Below are 18,346 nucleotides of genomic sequence, written 5' to 3'. Positions count from 1 at the left end.
ATGTCACATGGATTATTTTACCGATCTCCTTGCTACGTTTCTGGACCTTGATCGTGGTAATTACATTGCTGTCTATGGGAGGGTCAGAGAGCTCTCAGAATTCATCAAAAATATCTTAATTTATGTTCCGAAGATGATCTTACGGGTTTAGTACGACATGAGGGTGAGTAATTAATGACAGAATTTTCATTTTTGGGTGAACTATCCCTTTAAAAGAACCTTTACCAGGAAATCATCACATGGAAGTTTCCCATGAGGCCCTGAAGCACACTTCCCATAGTCCTTCGCTCTTACTGGAATATTTTCCATGAGGCTTTGCTTGACCTCTGTTTGTTCCGCAGCACTTCCAGGAGAAGGTGGAAGCTCTGGAGCAGGAGGCGGCCAGTGAGCGGCAGCAGCTGGTGGAGACACACATGGCGCGTGTGGAGGCGCTGCTGAACGACCGCCGGCGCCTCGCTCTGGAGAGCTACCTGTCTGCCCTGCAGGCCGATCCGCCCCGGGTACATGCCGTGTCCTTCAACACACGAACATACACACAGTCACTCCACCCTCCACTCGATATTATAACTACAGTCTAGATACTGAAAATCATGAGAATCTCACAAGAAACATGAACATACACTAGCATTCCAAAGTTTGGGGTCAGTAGGATTATAAAATATTTCAAATGAATTCAAAAATAATATATTTCTCTGCACAAAACACAATGCCGCACAGGAAGTCAAATGAATCTGTGAATCATTTTTGAAAATGGTGTCGAATAATATTTTTATAATAGTTTAGTTTTTTAGCTTACATTGTAATTTAAAGTGAACAATATTGCCCAGTTTGTACTCACATTAACTGCTTGACAAACAGTTATTTAGGATTTGGATGCATGTGATGTTACCGTGAGTCTTTTTTCCTTGTGATTAATATGGAATAAGTAATTATAGAAAGCTAATAACTTAAAATGTTGTCTCTCTTTAGCCGCGGCACGTGTTCAGCCTGCTGAAGAAGTACGTTCGCGCCGAGCAGAAGGACCGACAGCACACACTCAAACACTTTGAACACGTACGCATGGTCGATCCTAAGAAAGCTGCTCAGATCCGGCCTCAGGTACCAGTCAGCAGAGAGAAAAACACTTATAATAACCAGCAGAATATCATCATTGTTCACAGTCAGTGTTCTTGTGCTTTGCACAAGTACAGTATGCTACCTATAAATAATGAATCACTTTGTTCCAGTAACATTGTTTAACTTTTGCACTTGACGAGGCCAGGAATTTTATTATTTTATGGTTTTGTTCAGTAAGATTGGAATTATGGAGAGAGACTAATAGTAAACTGATTAACAAAGTTAAGTTGGTGTTTGAGACACTCATTGGGATACTATTATACTTTTTATTCATTTTAATTAGTTTTTTAATTTATTTAGTTTAATTTCATTTTAATTAGTTTTTAATTTATATTTGCATTTTAATTTTTTGTCAGTTTTGTCAGTTTTTTTACATCAAGTACATCAAGTTAAACTAAACAAAAATGAGAAGTATTGCCTTGGCAGTTTTTTCATATTTTATTTTATTTTATTCCAGCTAAAATTTATTTTATTTCAGATAACAAAAATAGTTTTTTTATGGTTTAGTTTTAGTTGACTATTGTAACCCTGGTCTGGCTTTGTTTTGTTTTGTTTATTTAATTTACCACACTATTACAAACTATTGTATTATAAACTATTCAACTATTCATCACTCTATTGCAATGGATTGTGATTTGACATTGACTGATGTAGAGCATTTTAAATCAGTCACATGTTCCTTTTCATGAGGATGTTGCCTAAGTAGGCAGCTCCCTATGTTGACAGCAAGCTAGTTTACTAGGATTTACATGAAAGCCACTGAAGATGAGCAAAGCGTGAGTTAGCTGCATCTTTGGAATTGATGCAGATTAAAGGCTCACTGACCCTTCTGACCTTTGACCTCAGGTGCTGACCCATTTGCGTGTGATTGAGGAGCGGATGAATCAGTCTCTCGGGCTGCTGTTCAAGGTTCCGGGAGTCGCTGAAGATATTCAGGACCAAGTCGGTGAGTTTGAGGCAATAAATAAAGAAACGTGACCGTTGATGTGCACTGAACCAGGATTATTAACTAAAACTAAAATAAAACCATGAAAAAAAACATTTTGTTACTTTTAATAAAATTACAGAGCCTCGTGGCCACGAATTAAGAACTCATACCCACAATTTACTAATTTGTTTCCTCATTTTGATTTAACTTAAACAGGGGAACAAATTAGTAAATCATTTTAAATAAAGATTTAAGTAAATGTTTTTTCTCATGTCATGTCTGAAACAAAATAAAATATAAAAACCATTAAACTTATTTTATTTCAGCTATAATAAAACATATTTGTTGAAGTAAATAATCATTAACTGAAATCAAATAAAATAGACATATTTACAGAAAACAAAAACTAATAAAAATGACAAAAACACAACAAAATTACTTACAACTGAATAATTTTTTATCAAACAATTATTTTTATTTATTCTGTATTTTAATTCAGCTATTTTTCAAGGCAACATTTCTCATTTTCATTTAGTTTAACTTGAAGGTCCAGAAGAACTAAAACTGAAATAAAAATTATAGACATATTTAAAAAATAATAATAATATTAAAATGACAAAATGAATCTACTAAAACTTTTAAAAGGAATTAAAATGAGAAAAGAAAATATAAAAAAAACTCATTCAAAATATTAAGAAAAACTATAATAGTATCTCAGTGATAGTAACATAACACTGCACTGAAGGTACTGTATAAACACTGTATGGGTACATAACTTATTTTTATTTTATTTCTCCTAAACACTGTATGATGTTGTTCTTTAGAAAAGAGATGCATCAGTCTAAATGATGACAAACTGTTTCTTTAACTTTTTCTCAAATGAATCCACATGAACTCACCTGTATGTAGTGATGGAGTGGTGTCGGTCAGATGTTGTATGCAGGCTGATCTCTGGCTCTCCTCTTCACCTCCTCCTGGTTTATTTGTGTCCGTGCGTCACTGCACCATCTGTACTCTCTGTCTCTCTGGCTTCATTCCTGTGTTCGGCAGCAGCTCGTCTTTCATTAAGCGTGTGTGTAATTAAAGCTCTGATAAGCAGGTCGTTTCCTCTGTAATCTTGTCGTATCATCAGCCTGCCATTTCTTCTCTTTCATTTGCTCACCGCAGAGTTTTTTCCATTTTCTGCCCAAGATCACATGATTCCTGAGCATCTTTTTTAACTCTGCCATCTTCCCATGCAGCATCAAAATGAATCAAAATCAATTAATTTCTATCGGATTTAAACATTACCAAAATGTTTATGTTTAAAAAACTCTAAAAATATATGTGTGTATGTGTGTGTGTGTGTGTGTGTGTGTATTAGGGCTGTCGATTGATAAATTTTTTTTTTATCTAATTAATTACATGATGTGATTAATTAATCTAATCAATCACAAATTAAATTTGTTTGTGAAAAAAATAAAGAATAATTTAAAGCCAAGAGCTAATTTAAAGACATTAGTGTGTTAAATGAGAAAAGTATCAAATAGACATTATAAAATGTAGTGTTAGAAAGAAATATTTTATTTGATTCAACATAAAATGTATTACACATTTAGGCTACAGTGGCCTAACATAAACTATGGAACATAAAAGAAGATGATTTGAGAAGCATCTCTAGTTTTTGTTCATATAATAAAAGTCATTGGTAACCAAAAGAGCTTGGTTACCAACCGTCTTCAAAATATCTTCTTTTATGTTCCACAAAAGAAGAAACGACATGAGAGTGAGTAAATGATGTCAGAATTTTCATTTTTTTTGGTGAACTATCCCTTTTTTTTTTTTTATATGGAAATTTTTTTTTATTTTTTATAAAATGAAACACTAAATAAGAAACTAAAACTGCCAGTAGGTGGCGGTAAATGTCTTTATGAGTAAGTCATTGAGTCATTCATTCATTCATTGGATTTGTTCAAAAGGATGATTCATTCAGAAACTAAACACTGCTGTGTTGCTCGGAGACGCACAACAGTTCTGCTGTGGCTTTATAGGTAATATCTTCGTTGGCAAAAACAGACAATATTGTGTTTAAAATATAACACAACATTAACTTATTTACTGAACTGTCGTATAAATCACATATGCACTCGTGCTATTCAGGACAAAAATAGCGCTCGTGTGATATTGAATTCTCTTGAATTATAGGGACATATAACTGCATTTATTGACTGCATCATGCAGTGAGTTGTTGCCCTGCTTCAAGTCAACTCAACAGTCAAATGTTTGCAATGTAAGATGACGTACAGGTCTGAAAAACTGAAACTAAAATTAAAACCTAATAAAAAAAACATTTTCATTAATTGAAATAAACATTAACTAAAATCAAATATATTATATAAAACATTTCCCATTTTAATTTAGTTTAACTTGATGTTCTAAAATGACTAAAACTAAAACTGAAATCGTAAAATAAAATAAAAACTATTTAGACGTTTGCATAATAGGACTAGGTGTTATAATCCCAAAATTCAGCACCATTTAGCCATAGAACATTTTCTCTTCACTGTGAGCAGAACACAGCGAGACGCAGCAATTGTTATGCTCTGAATTTGGTTCAGCAAGAATCCAGGATCATGGCCTAATCCATGTCTGTGGTACTTGCCTCAATACCCTATAATCAGTCGTGAATTTACAATTGCTTTATGCGTGACTGGGGAACAATAAAAAAAGGACTAGTATGGTAAGATGGATAGATGAAGATGGTACAATTCTTCGCTGCAGTCATTGGGTGGGGATTCTTGACGTTTTGATGATATGTAATGCTGCACATGATGTGTACTTCTCTTTCATGGATGTTGCCAGTGAGACACCTTATCTGATGTCTATCAGATCCCAGTTTCTGTGCGAACTTTAGCCTGGGTGAAAGATGGAATTGGCAATGGCAATTTTATTTATATAGCACTATTTACTACAACCAGAGTTAACCAATGTGCTTTACAATAGAATAACTAAAAACAGCAATAACACAATGAAAAATAAAAATAAAAACAGTAAAACCACGAACAAGGAGAGAAAAAGGAAAAGAAAAACGTCATAACATGCAGCAAAAATATAGGACAAGGATAAAGAGTGCTTCAACCAGAGTTAAAAGCCTTATCGAACAGATAGGTTTTTAATTTAGACTTAAAAATAGCCACAGATGAAGCCATTCTAATAAAAATGGGCAGATCATTCCAGAGTCTTGGCGCAATTGTAGCAAAAGCGCGATCATCCCTGCGCTTCCGCCTCATCTTGGGGATAAACAAGAGTCTCTGGTTAGAGGACCGGAGAGATCTGGTTACATTGTGCTCAATCAATAAGTCAGAGATATATGATGGAGCCATACCATTTAGTGACTTCTAGACAATAAGTACAATTTTTAAATCTACTCTCTAACGCACAGGCAGCCAGTGTAAAGACTGTAAAACCGGAGTAATATGATCCCGTTTATGAATCCCGGTCAAAAGTCTAGCTGCCACATTCTGAACCAATTGTAATCTGGATAAAGCTGTTTGACTAATCCCAGCATAAAGTGAGTTACAGTAATCTAATCTAGAGGTAATAAAAGCATGAATCGCTTTCTCAAAGTTTTTAAAAGAAAGACAGACAGGAGCCGCAACTGAAAAAAGGATGATTTGACCACAGAATTTATCTGCCTATCAAACTTCAGATGTTCATCAAATACCACACCCAAATTTTTCACATATTGCTTAACACATGATGATAACCCACCAAGGTTTGGATTGGGAGCAGTCAAAGAATCTGAGGGTTTAAAAACAATAATTTTCTGTTTTTTCCTCATTGAAATTCAGAAAGTTTAGCGACAACCATGCCTTTACATCTGTCAAACAGGCCAGGAGAGCATCCAGTCCATCCGAATTCCGTTTTATTGGCAGATAAACTTGTGTATCGTCAGCATAACAATGGAATGACAGCCCATATTTTCTGAAAATGGAACCAAGTGGAAGCATATATAAAGAAAAAAGTATGGGAGCCAAAATGGATCCTTGGGGAACCCCACAGGTTAATACAGCATTACTAGAAGTACGATCTCCTATCTTAACTGAAAAAGTTATATTGGTAAGATAAGATTTAAACCACTCCAATGCACTGCCTGTAATACCTGCACAGTGTTCCAATCGATCAATAAGGACAGCATGATTAACAGTATCAAATGCGGTTGTGAGATCTAAAAGCACAAGAACAGCGTAGTTGCCTGAGTCACATGTTATACATTGTGCTCAATCAATAAATCAGAGATATATGATGGAGCCATACCATTTAGTGACTTATAGACAATAAGTAAAATTTTAAAATCTACTCTGTAACGCACAGGCAGCCAGTGTAAAGACTGTAAAACCGGAGTAATATGATCCCGTTTATGAATCCCGGTCAAAAGTCTAGCTGCCGCATTCTGAACCAATTGTAATCGGGATCAAGCGGTTTGACTAATCCCAGCATAAAGTGAGTTACAGTAATCTAATCTAGAGGTAATAAAAGCATGAATCGCTTTCTCAACGTTTTTAAAAGAAAGAAAAGTCTTCGCTTTAGACAGAAGCCGCGACTGAAAAAAAGGATGATTTGACCACAGAATTTATCTGCCTATCAAACTTCAGATGTTCATCAAATACCACACCCAAATTTTTCACATATTGCTTAACACATGATGATAACCCACCAAGGTTTGGATTGGGAGCAGTCAAAGAATCTGAGGGTTTAAAAACAATAATTTCTGTTTTTTCCTCATTGAAATTCAGAAAGTTTAGTGACAACCATGCCTTTACATCTGTCAAACAGGCCAGGAGAGCATCCAGTCCATCCGAATTCCGTTTTATTGGCAGATAAACTTGTGTATCGTCAGCATAACAATGGAATGACAGCCCATATTTTCTGAAAATGGAACCAAGTGGAAGCATATATAAAGAAAAAAGGATGGGAGCCAAAATGGATCCTTGGGGAACCCCACAGGTTAATACAGCATTACTAGAAGTACGATCTCCTATCTTAACTGAAAAAGTTATATTGGTAAGATAAGATTTAAACCACTCCAATGCACTGCCTGTAATACCTGCACAGTGTTCCAATCGATCAATAAGGACAGCATGATTAACAGTATCAAATGCGGTTGTGAGATCTAAAAGCACAAGAACAGCGTAGTTGCCTGAGTCACATGTTAAGAGTATATCATTAAAAACCTTCAACAATGCAGTCTCAGTAGAGTGATATTTTATGAAACCAGACTGAAAAACCTCAAAGATCATATTATCAGCTAGAGAAGTTTGCAATTGTTCAAGAACAGTTTTCTCCAAAATTTTTGTAATGAATGACAAATTGGAAATGGGCCTAAAATGTGCTAAAACGGAGGGATACATGCCCTGTTTTTTAAGCAGAGGACGAACAGTTGCATGTTTTAGCAGCTCAGGAATAGTAACAGTTTCTAAGCAGCGATTTATCAGAGTCAAAAGATATGGACCCACCACGTCCAGAACTTGTTTAAGAAAATATGGAGGAATCACATCAGTTGGAGAGACAGATGGTTTAAGATGATCCACTAATTCTATAAAATAGTTTTCAGTAATAGTAGTAAAATGACTTAAAACAGCAGTGCAACTAGGGGGAGTCGAAGGGTCAGACAGAACAGGATTTATCCCCATTCTTATATCATGTATCTTATTTACAAAAAACTTGAGAAAATCATCACATGATAGCAAAGACACTTCTGTAGAAGAGAAAATGGAAGGATTGATAGTGGCATTGATAATGTTAAAAAGAGTTTTTGGCTTATGACAGTTCTTATTTATAATTTCAGTGAAATACCTTGTTTTCGCTGTTTTTACAGAGAAAGGCAAAAGATGCCTTTTGTTGAGGTGATGTTGCCAATGACTTTTGTATGGTGTTTCCACCAATGCAACACATCATCAGATGTGTACCCCAGCCCCATTGGGTGTTTCGGCCCTTTATCACAAGACACCCTCAGCTGAGGCAGGCCCACCACAGGCTGATCAGACCCGGGTGTGTGTCACTTTGGTACATGGTCATTTGGCAGCCCACACTGTGTCCATCCGCTTCAGTCACAGCCAGTGGCTGCTTCTTTCAGCGGTAGTGGCCAGTTCCCTGACTATCCTCCGCTGGGTCTGTCCTCTGATGTCCAGCTCCTTCAGCAGCCTTATACTGGAACTAGCCACAAAGCCCCTGCTGCCCACTTCCACCCGGTATACTTTCACTGTCCAGCCCCGCTCCTCTGCCTCAGCTGCCAAGTTGGCATATCGTAGCTTCTTCCTTTCAAAGGCCTCGTTAATGGCCTATTCCCAAGGGACTGTCAGTTCGACTATTATGACGATCCTACTGGAGTTGGGCCAGAGATCCAGGTCTGGGCGCAGATTGGTGACTGCAATTTCGAATGGGAAACTGAGTCTGTGGATTAAGTCGACTCGCATTTCCCAGTCCCTAGCTATATTCAGCTGGTCTGCGTCAGGGGACAGGCACTTAGCCTGCTTTTTCTCCCCTTCCTTAACAAAGGACTGCCTTTTTGGTAAGGTATTCTTGGCATTTTGGAGGATGGCGTTTGTTGACACTCTCTTGGTCTCTATTCAAGGATTCAAGGATTCAAAGCGTTTATTGTCATATGCTCAGTGAGGAAAGCAAGTTTCCCTGAGCAATGAAATTCTTACTTTGCTGTCCACAATAAATGCCAAGACAGTGCAATGCTATACACACACATACACAAACTATACACATATACATACATACATACAATGTAAGAAACATAATAATAAAAACTATGCTGCAGTAGTAGGAATAAAACTATGAAAAAAAAATAGAAATATAGACTATGTGTATCTATATATGCGAGTATAGAGTAGAAATATAGAATGTGAAAATAGAAATATAGACTATGTATATGGTATCTACATATGCGAATGTACAGTATTAACTTATGTGCAAAAAAAAACAATAGTGCAGTAACGTGCAAATTGAGTGCAACTACATGATAACAATAGCAGCAGTAACAGTAACAGATGTGCAAATTGAGATGAGGCTACATGAGTAATATTAATAAATATACAATGGTAGTAATAACAGCAATAACATTACAAATGATCAAGTCCTATCACTGCGGTGTCATCAGCGAACTTCAGTATTATGTTGTCCTTGTGGGAGGCAACACAGTCATGTGTGAACAGTGTGTAGAGGATGGGACTGAGAACACACCCTTGTGGGGTGCCAATGTTTGTTGTGACAGTGTCTGAGGTCCTATTTCCAATCCTAACAGACTGCGGTCTGCCAGTCAGGAAGTCTAGGAGCCAGTCACAAAGTGTGGGGTGTAGTCCAAGTACAATCAGTTTTTGGGTGAGTTTGTGAGGGATGACCGTATTGAAGGCGGAGCTATAATCAATAAAGAGCATCCTGATATAAGTGTCCTTATCTTCCAGGTGAGAAAGGGAAATATGGAGGGCAGCAGCAATGGCGTCTGAGGTGGACCTGTTGGGCCGATATGCGTACTGCAGTGGGTCCAATATGTCCGGCATACTGCTCTGAATGTGTGTCAGCACCACTCTCTCAAAACACTTCATGATGATTGGAGTGAGTGCTACTGGCCTGTAGTCGTTCAGGCAGGTCGGGGGGCTCTTCTTGGGAAGGGGGATGATGGTTGTGGTCTTGAAGCAGGTTGGGACGATGCTCTGACTGAGGGAGAGGTTGAAGATGGAAGTGAGTACATCAGTCAGCTCCGTAGCACAAGCTCTGAGGGCCCGTCCAGGGATGTTGTCTGGCCCTGCTGCTTTGCGGGGGTTGATTTTCCTCAGCGCTTTGTGTACCGCAGCTGATGAGACAGTGGGAGGGGGGGAGGGGGGTTGAGTGGTCAGAGTGTGTGTGTGCCTCCTCTCTGTGTCGATGCTGGAGGTCTCGAAGCGGGCGAAGAAAGTGTTGAGGTCATCCGGCAGGCTGTCTGAAGAGCTGATAGTGGTGCTCGTGGTGGTCCTGTAGTTTGTGATGTGCTGCATGCCTTGCCACATCCGCCCGGCGTCAGCAATAGAGTAGAAACTGTCCAGCTTCTCTCTGTACTATTGCTGCCGCCAAGCACTTCAGTACTTGATTGTGGCATCATGTGTACCTTCCCTGTGTCAGGCTGGTCTTACAACCCACCAGGATATGTCTGAGGTTTGCCAGGGCTGCACACAGGTGGCAGGCTGGGTCTTGTCCACACCATACCTGCAAGTTTATTGGAGAGGGCAGCACATCATATGTGGCTATCACGATAAAACTTAGCCTGTTGGTTTCCATGCTCCACAACTCACTCCAAGTGATTTTACGCCGTTCTATACCTTCCCACCTCATCCAGCGGCCTTGTTGGGCTTGGGAGACTGCTCTAACGCATCTAGTTGCTTCCTCCTGCCGGCGTACCTCCTTCACCACCAGGTGTCGCTGTTCCTTTGCTGTTGCCTTTTGCCATTTAGGTGTTATTATTCCCAACCCAAGTCCCCCTCTACCATATTAGACTGGCCCCACAATATCCCGGTGTCTGAGGGCTGCCTTTGCATCAGCAACTGCTGTAACTGGATTCCATTTCCTCCCTGTCGCCAATGTTGGAGCAGCATCTCTTACACAGGGATCGCGGGATTCTTTAAGCATCATCTCAAGCCTCGTTTTGGCGCATTTGTTCTCCTCCACAAGGCTTGAAATAGGAAGAGAGAGAGCTCCATTGCCGTACAGCCCTATGCTGCTAAGGCATCCGTGTAGCCCAATCCATTTCCTCAATTGTGTACTCACCAGTCTCTCCAGATGCTTGGCATGAGACCTATATATCAAAAATAAAAACTACTAAAAACGACAAAAACACAAAAAAATCTACTAAAATTTTAATTTAATGAAAAGTGTAAAAATAAAAACTGATACTCAGTGATACTAAAATAACAACAAATATATATATATATATTTATTGTGAATAACAAATAATTATATAAAATATTGCAATAAAAATAATGTATTTTTTGACAAAAATTACACTTTTTCCACTAAATTGCTGAAAAACCTAGTTCTCATTATTGTAATGAGAAAAATACTAAAATATTAAACTGTAAATTACCTATACATCATTTAAGTATTTGTAGTACTACATTTACTGTATGCAGGTTTAAATAAAAATTGTTGTGTTAGTCTTTTACTGTAATACTGAATCTAATGAGGTCTTATAATAATAATAATTTGTATTATTATTAATTATTGTTGTTGTTATTTTTTATATATAATATAAATATAATTTATATTTATATAATATATAATAAAATAACAAGAAAACACAAAACTCAAATTCATATATAAAAATAAAATAAATAAAAAAATTTAAATTATAATTAAAATAAGTCTTTATTGTAGTGTTTAGATAAATGTCTATAATAACACATTCAAAGTTGTGATTATTGTTTATTTCCACGCATTATTGAGGCCTGTTTTCTGATGTTGTGTTGAATGTCTGTGTGTGTCAGAGCTGTTGCAGCGCGAGCAGCAGGAAATGTCCGCACAGCTGGCGAACCTGCAGAGCGACGTGCGGGTGAGTTACGGTAACGATGCCCTGATGCCCGACAGCACCGGCAGCCTGGACCTGCTGCCTGCTGAAGACACGCAGGGATTCGGCTTCATCCACCCCGAGAGCTTCAACCAGCCCAACACACAGAACCAGGGTATATACACACACATACTGGTCTCCAAGTTTTATGGGGACATTCCATAGACATAATACTGTACCTATACTGTATACCCCTCATACAAAACTTTCTGCTAATTTAGATTTCCAAAAAAACGTCATTCTGTATGATTTATAAGCTTGTTTCCTCATGGGGATAAAAAAAATGTCCCCACAAGGGACATTTGGTCCCTGTACTGTCAGGAATAGCAGGAACACACACACTCACACACATACACCCCGGGAGCTTCAACCAGCCCAACACACAGAACCAGGGTATACACACATACAAACACACACATATCCCAGCAGCCCCGGCTGCCTCATGAGCACCTGAGCCAGGTCAGCACAGTGAGCGCCATATGGAAGCAGATCTGACATCCGCCGTCAGGAACACAGACCTGCTGAAAATCACCAGCAATCCATTAACATGCTGCACACTAAAGCACTCGTCACTCGAACTGTTACTATTATTTAAATACTATACAGTATTTATTAATATTATTTTTTTGTAAAGTTATGTTCTTTTGCCATTTTTATGTATTTTTTTAGCTATTTCTAAATATCTTGTTTTCAAAGTTTTTTAGGTATTTCTATTTAGCTTTACTGTATTGTTTTAATTAAAGTTATTTTCTTTTGTAAGTTTTTCATCAAATTTGTATATTTATATTATATTAGAATTTTTATATTTTATTTTATTTTATTTCAGATTTATTTCAATTAACAAAAACAATTTTTAATAGTTTTAGTTAACAAAATAACAGCAGTTACTGAATAAAACACTGAGTATTACAGTGTTATTTTTCAGGTTTATTTCCATAAAAAAAATTTAATAGTTTTACTTAACAAAATAAGAACAGTGTCTTTGTTTTTATTATTTTTTAATTATTTATTTAGGTTTTATTTCAATTTAAAAACATTAATAATTTTAATTAATAAAATATGTTTCTATATAAAACACTGAGTATTAAAGTATTATTTTTAAGTTTTATTTCCATTAAAAAATTATCGTTTTGGTTAAAATAACAACAGTTACTGAATAAAACACTGAGCATTAAAGTATTACTTTTCAGTTTTAATGTATAGTATTAAAGTATTATTTGTTTCAGCTTTATTTCAAATAATAAAAACATGTTTTAATAGTTTTAGTTAACAATAACAACAGTTACTGAATAAAACACTGGATATTAAAGTATTGTTTTTTTAATTAACCAAAAAGAAATTAGTTTTAGTTTTACATGGCAATAACAATACTGTGACTGAACAAAACACTGAGTGTTAAAAGTGCAAGTGTTTCGTGTCTTCTCTTCCTATCAGTCATTTTGCATATGAAGTTAGCAGACACTTTCCTTCAGTTGATATGGTTTTGATGTGAATATGAAGTGAATCAGTAGCTGATGTCTCATGTCTCTCTGCAGTTGAGCCGGTCGATGCGCGACCCATTCCAGACCGAGGCCTGCCGACACGACCAGGTACATGTGATCAGATGTGCATTCTGGGGTATTATAGTTCAATAAAACTAAAACCATAAACATTTCCATTACTTTAAATTAAATAAATTATAACTGAAAATAAATATTAAAAAAATAAAAATTCAGCTTGTTGCCAAAGCAACATTTCTCATTTTAATTTAGTTTAATTTGATTCTTTAAAAACCTAAAACTAAAATAAAAATGAATAAAAGTGAAAAAAGTGACATGACATGTGGCCAAGTATGGTTAACCATACTCAAAATTAGTGCTCTGCATTTAACCCATCCTAAGTGCGCACACACACAGCAGTGAACACACACACACCGTGAACACACACCCGGAGCAGTGGGCAGCCATTTTTGCTGCGGCGCCCGGGGAGCAGTTGGGGGTTCGGTGCCTTGCTCAAGGGCACCTCAGTCGTGGTATTGAAGGTGGAAGAAAGCGCTGTACATTCACTCCCCCCACCTACAATCCCTGCTGGTACGAGACTCGAACCCGCAACCTTTGGGTTACGAGTCCGACTCTCTAACCATTAGGCCACAACTTCCCCTTATGTTATAAAAACAATATAAACATAAAAAGATAACAAAAACAAGAACATCAATATTCATCGAGATTAATCTGATTTGACAGTATTCTGATTATTATACAGACCACAAGAAACTCATTTGGTGTTGTTGTTGATGAGCATTTTTGATGGTCGTTGTGAAAGTGTCTGAGTCCCAGTTAAAAGTTTGTGTAAAGTAGTAATAAATTAAATAATCTCCCCAGCAAAAACATGCATGTGTAGATTGGCTGACATAAACATCATATTCAGAATATGGCTGCAACCTGAATATAGAGCTGAAACAGAAATTTATGTGCATGTAAACAGTCAATTCCAGCTGCACAAGCTCGATTGCATCATCACTAAAACGTGTCCGAACCGATATTTAATATCTGTCTCTGTGGTTGTTGTTCAGTGTCTGGACTGAAGCCTGATGATGTTCCTGAGTTGCGGATGGAAGCTGAAGAAAGACACAGTGAAGTTTACCATCAGAAACTGGTACCTACACATAGAAACACTTCATACACCCACTTAAAATGAACTTAATTAAAAATAAATATTTATGTTTCGGCATGCATACACTTCCATGGCTGTACCCGTGTTGCCCGTTGTATTACATGATGCTGTTGTCATGGCAACACATCCCTGATGAGAGTTCAGCCTGTGTGACTGTAATTTCATGTTTGTCTTTTGTTTCTGGTGTTCAGGTTTTCTTCGCAGAGGACGTCAGCTCCAATAAGGGAGCTATTATTGGCCTGATGGTCGGAGGTGTTGTCATAGCAACCATCATCGTCATCACCCTGGTGATGCTGAGGAAGAAGCAGTACACGTCCATCCACCATGGAATCATTGAGGTCAGTGAGTGCACTCGTGTGTGTGTTTGTTAATTCATCATGATTTGTCTCATGAAGGATGAACTTGAATCAAATGAGCCGAAATAGTGATTCATTTGAAATCCGAATTATTTTGACCCTCAGGTGGACGCTGCTGTGACCCCGGAGGAACGTCACCTGTCTAAGATGCAGCAGAACGGCTACGAAAACCCAACATACAAGTTCTTCGAGCAGATTCACAACTGATGGTGTGACGATAGCTCACCTCCCCGTACCTCCTCCTTATCTGCAGACGGTGCAGGAGACACCAGCCCAACCTCACCGCTCCTTAACATCATGCTTCCTATTGGCTAGTTTACATGTCAATCAAACATCACCTCCCATTGTCTTGACGAAGATGAACTTTTGTCAGTTTCAATTGTTGAAGATGCAGTTTCAAACTGAATGCACAAAAGATTAAATTCAGTTCGGTTCAAAAGATTGAGATTCAATAAAAATTGAACGCATAATTCAAATTTAGTTTTAAATTCACTACAGATTTTTCAACTATGAGCTCCCATTGGCTGGACAAATGTGAACAGGAGTTTAATGCTGTTGGGGTCAGTTTCAAGTTCAAGTATGAAGTCGATCATGTCAAATTCAATCCATAGTTCTGAATTCACTCCAGATTTTTCAACTATGAATTCCCATTGGCTAGACAAAATTCAGTTTCAAATTGAATGCACAATTGAGATTCAATTCAAATCACAAATCAAACTCATAATTCACACATAATTCAAATTTTGTTTTCAATTCACTGCAGATTTTTCAACTCTAACCTTGCATTGGCTGGACGAACAAGAACATGGTCAGATTAATGCTGTTAGGCTCAATCTTGAGTTTCAGTTTCAAACTGAATGCACAATTCAAATTCCTTTCAAATCACAAATATATTTCAAATTCATATCACAAATCAAAGTGAATCCATAATTCGAATTCAAATCACAAATTAAATTGAACACAAAATTCAAATTAAAAATCAAACTGAATGCATAATTCGAAATCAGTTCAATTCACAAATCAAATTGAACGCCAAATTCAAATGTGCCTATATCAAAATCTGATTAATGCTGATAGGGTTGATTTCAAGTTCAGTTCAGTTTAAATTGAACATTTGAAGTTCGAAAATTCAGTTTAAAATTGTATTTACATCAAATTCACTCCAAATTTTTCAACTATGACTTTTGGCTATTGGCTAGATGACCATGAACATAATAAGATGAATGATGTTGGGTTCAGTTTCAAGTTGTTGAAGATCCAGTTTCAAATTGAATGCAGAATTCATATTCAGATTGCGAATTAGATTGAATACATAATTTAAATTTAGTTTAAAATTAACTCCAGGTTTCAACTATGGTCTCCCATTGGCTGGACATACACAAACATGATCAAATTAATGCTGTTTAAGTCAGTGTCAAGTTAAATTTAGTCTAAATTGAACACATAATTCAAATTCAGTTTGAAAATTCAATGCACAGAAATTCTGAATTCACTATGACTAAATTCAGCTATGACCTCCCATTGACTGGATAAACTTGTACTTGAGTTTAATGCTGTTTAATGCAGTTTAAATTGAAAACTTTGAAAATTCGGTTTTAATTAAATGCACATTTCTGAATTCACTCCAGATGTTTAACTATTGAAATCAGTTTCACCTGTGGTCCCTAAACTGGCTGAATCTGATCTGTCGACTGACTATATTCCTCCATTACAGAACCGTTGGTCCAGGTTCTGGTTTAGGCTGAACCGGTTCTGTATTCAGGACTGGTGAGTTACGGTCGTGTCGCTGCAACGTCTGCTCTCACGCAACTAACCTAGTGAAACACTGGGATATCTGAGGGGTGAACGTCCGAGACTTCATCCCGTCAGACTCATCTCCCTTCCTCTTCATTGCACACTGACTGCAGCTGTGCTGTGTTTGGTGACGCATTAAACCGGTCAGAGATTATTCTAGTAATCAGTGTCCTTCGGAATGAGATTGTCAAATTCTTTGATTGTTTCTGGTTTGTTTTTCAAAAAATAATAATAATAAAAATAATTGTAAAAAAAGAAATTTGCCCCTTTTTTTTTTAGTTTTGTCAATATTGAAATAATGCAAAAAAAAAAAAAAAGACTAGCCATAACTATGTACTGCATGATAAAAAAAAATTACGGAAAAAACTCTTCTGCTATTTGGATCTTGGTCTTTTCTCACATAGAAACATTTTAGCAGGGTTAAACAGTAACTTGTGAAAATATGATTTGAGTTGCACAAAAAATGACTCCGTTGGCTTCTGCTTTGAAAGAACTTAAACTCGATTAAATTCTTTTATTTCAATATCTTATTGTTTTTTTTTGTGTTTTTTTTTCAGACCGAGATCCAGTGGTGGCTGTTGATGTACATTTACTGTCTTTAATGTTTTCGTACTATGCATTTCAGAGATTTATTCACTCCTTTATATTTAATTTTGATTCTCCATTGAACTTGTGGTTGTACGTGTTTTTTAAGCGGTTGTTTTCGGATCGTTCTCTGTCTCTCTGTTTCTAATCAGTCAGTTTTATGTTCTTAGGTCACTCCATGTCTGCAGATGTAGAAAGTGTTTTTCTCCACTTCATCTCTCAAGCGCTGACGCTTGTCTTGTCTCAGTTTTTGCTCCGCTGCAGTGCTGATCTGCAGATACAGATGCAGTGATGAGATTCTGAGAGATTCATCTCACTGCAAAATCAAAAGAAAAAGATTTTTAACAGGCAATAATATTTTTTTTTTTTTGCATTGCATTGCATCATTTTTCATCATTAATGTAATGCAAAAAACAAATTATTTGAATTGTGCAATTGTAAGTATTTATCATGATCATATTTGCAATTAATTTAATTAAAGTTGATTTATAATTTTTTTTTAAATAATTTTTTATTCATTGCTGCATTACAGTAATGAGAATGTGGGGTTACATGTGCTTAATTTACATACAAATAGTGTAACAGTGCAAAAAAAAAATTATAGACTCTAAAGAATAGGCTTACTTTTCTTCATCCAAAATATTCTCTCTTTTTTTCTTTTGATTTTGGGGTGAAATATGAGTTGGATTATGTGTTTTGATGCATCGAGCATCATGTCTGTCTCCTCTATGTCACTCAACACATGTGTTTTTGTTGTAGTCAATTTAGAAATTGTCTCATGACTGAATATGAGGCTGGTTACCAGATTATGAGTTTAAACTGATGGTTATTATCATGTGACCTCCAGGATTTGAAATGACTTTGATTTACAGTCGATCACACTGTAAACGGTTCATAATCAATCCATCTGATGAATGTCAAATCAGTTGTTTACAAAATCTTCCTTCACGAACGTTATTCATGGCTGTTTTCAGATCAGTGAGGGATCATGGGTAATTCTCAGTTTGTACTGCTGTGGTTTGATCAGATTTGAGGTGAATAGAGATGCTGAGTGTACTGATGATAGTGATGAGGTTCTTTCAGTGGCAGTTTTCTGTGTATCATTTGCTTTGACTGGAAATCAACTGCGCCTTCTACACTGTATTCCATAAATAAAGTTTTGAATGTACATACAGACTTGTTTTGTTGTGGCTCTTTTGCAACATGGGCGGTTTAGAGCTCAGTGACGTGGTGGATTGAATGACACTCAAATTGCAGTGCAATTACTCCGGTAATTCTTGTTTTCAGCTAATGGTTTACTGAAGAAGCAAGCAGAGGAACTGAGATCAATCC

At 36.8% G+C, this 18,346-nt stretch overlaps 1 protein-coding gene across 2 annotated transcripts in view; it reads left to right on the top strand.

Annotated features, from left to right (window-relative positions):
* appa (amyloid beta (A4) precursor protein a) overlaps positions 1 to 15,629 on the top strand; it is a 55,392-nt gene extending 39,763 nt beyond the window's left edge. For both annotated transcript variants that reach the window (XM_016538054.1, XM_016538053.1), the window contains 8 exons: positions 342 to 500; positions 970 to 1,098; positions 1,963 to 2,062; positions 11,548 to 11,742; positions 13,163 to 13,216; positions 14,179 to 14,261; positions 14,471 to 14,617; positions 14,741 to 15,629. In XM_016538054.1, the coding sequence (XP_016393540.1) occupies positions 342 to 500; positions 970 to 1,098; positions 1,963 to 2,062; positions 11,548 to 11,742; positions 13,163 to 13,216; positions 14,179 to 14,261; positions 14,471 to 14,617; positions 14,741 to 14,842 (969 nt within the window). In that variant the 3' untranslated portion in view covers positions 14,843 to 15,629. The remainder of the gene's footprint in view (positions 1 to 341; positions 501 to 969; positions 1,099 to 1,962; positions 2,063 to 11,547; positions 11,743 to 13,162; positions 13,217 to 14,178; positions 14,262 to 14,470; positions 14,618 to 14,740) is intronic.
* Positions 15,630 to 18,346: the final 2,717 nt, after the last annotated feature.

The sequence above is a fragment of the Sinocyclocheilus rhinocerous genome, unplaced genomic scaffold, assembly GCF_001515625.1.
Source record: "Sinocyclocheilus rhinocerous isolate Xijiao unplaced genomic scaffold, SAMN03320098_v1.1 scaffold2051, whole genome shotgun sequence".
NCBI classification, from domain to species: Eukaryota; Metazoa; Chordata; class Actinopteri; order Cypriniformes; family Cyprinidae; genus Sinocyclocheilus; species Sinocyclocheilus rhinocerous.
Note: the sequence above shows the minus strand (reverse complement) of the source record. Positions and strands in the feature narration are given on the sequence as shown.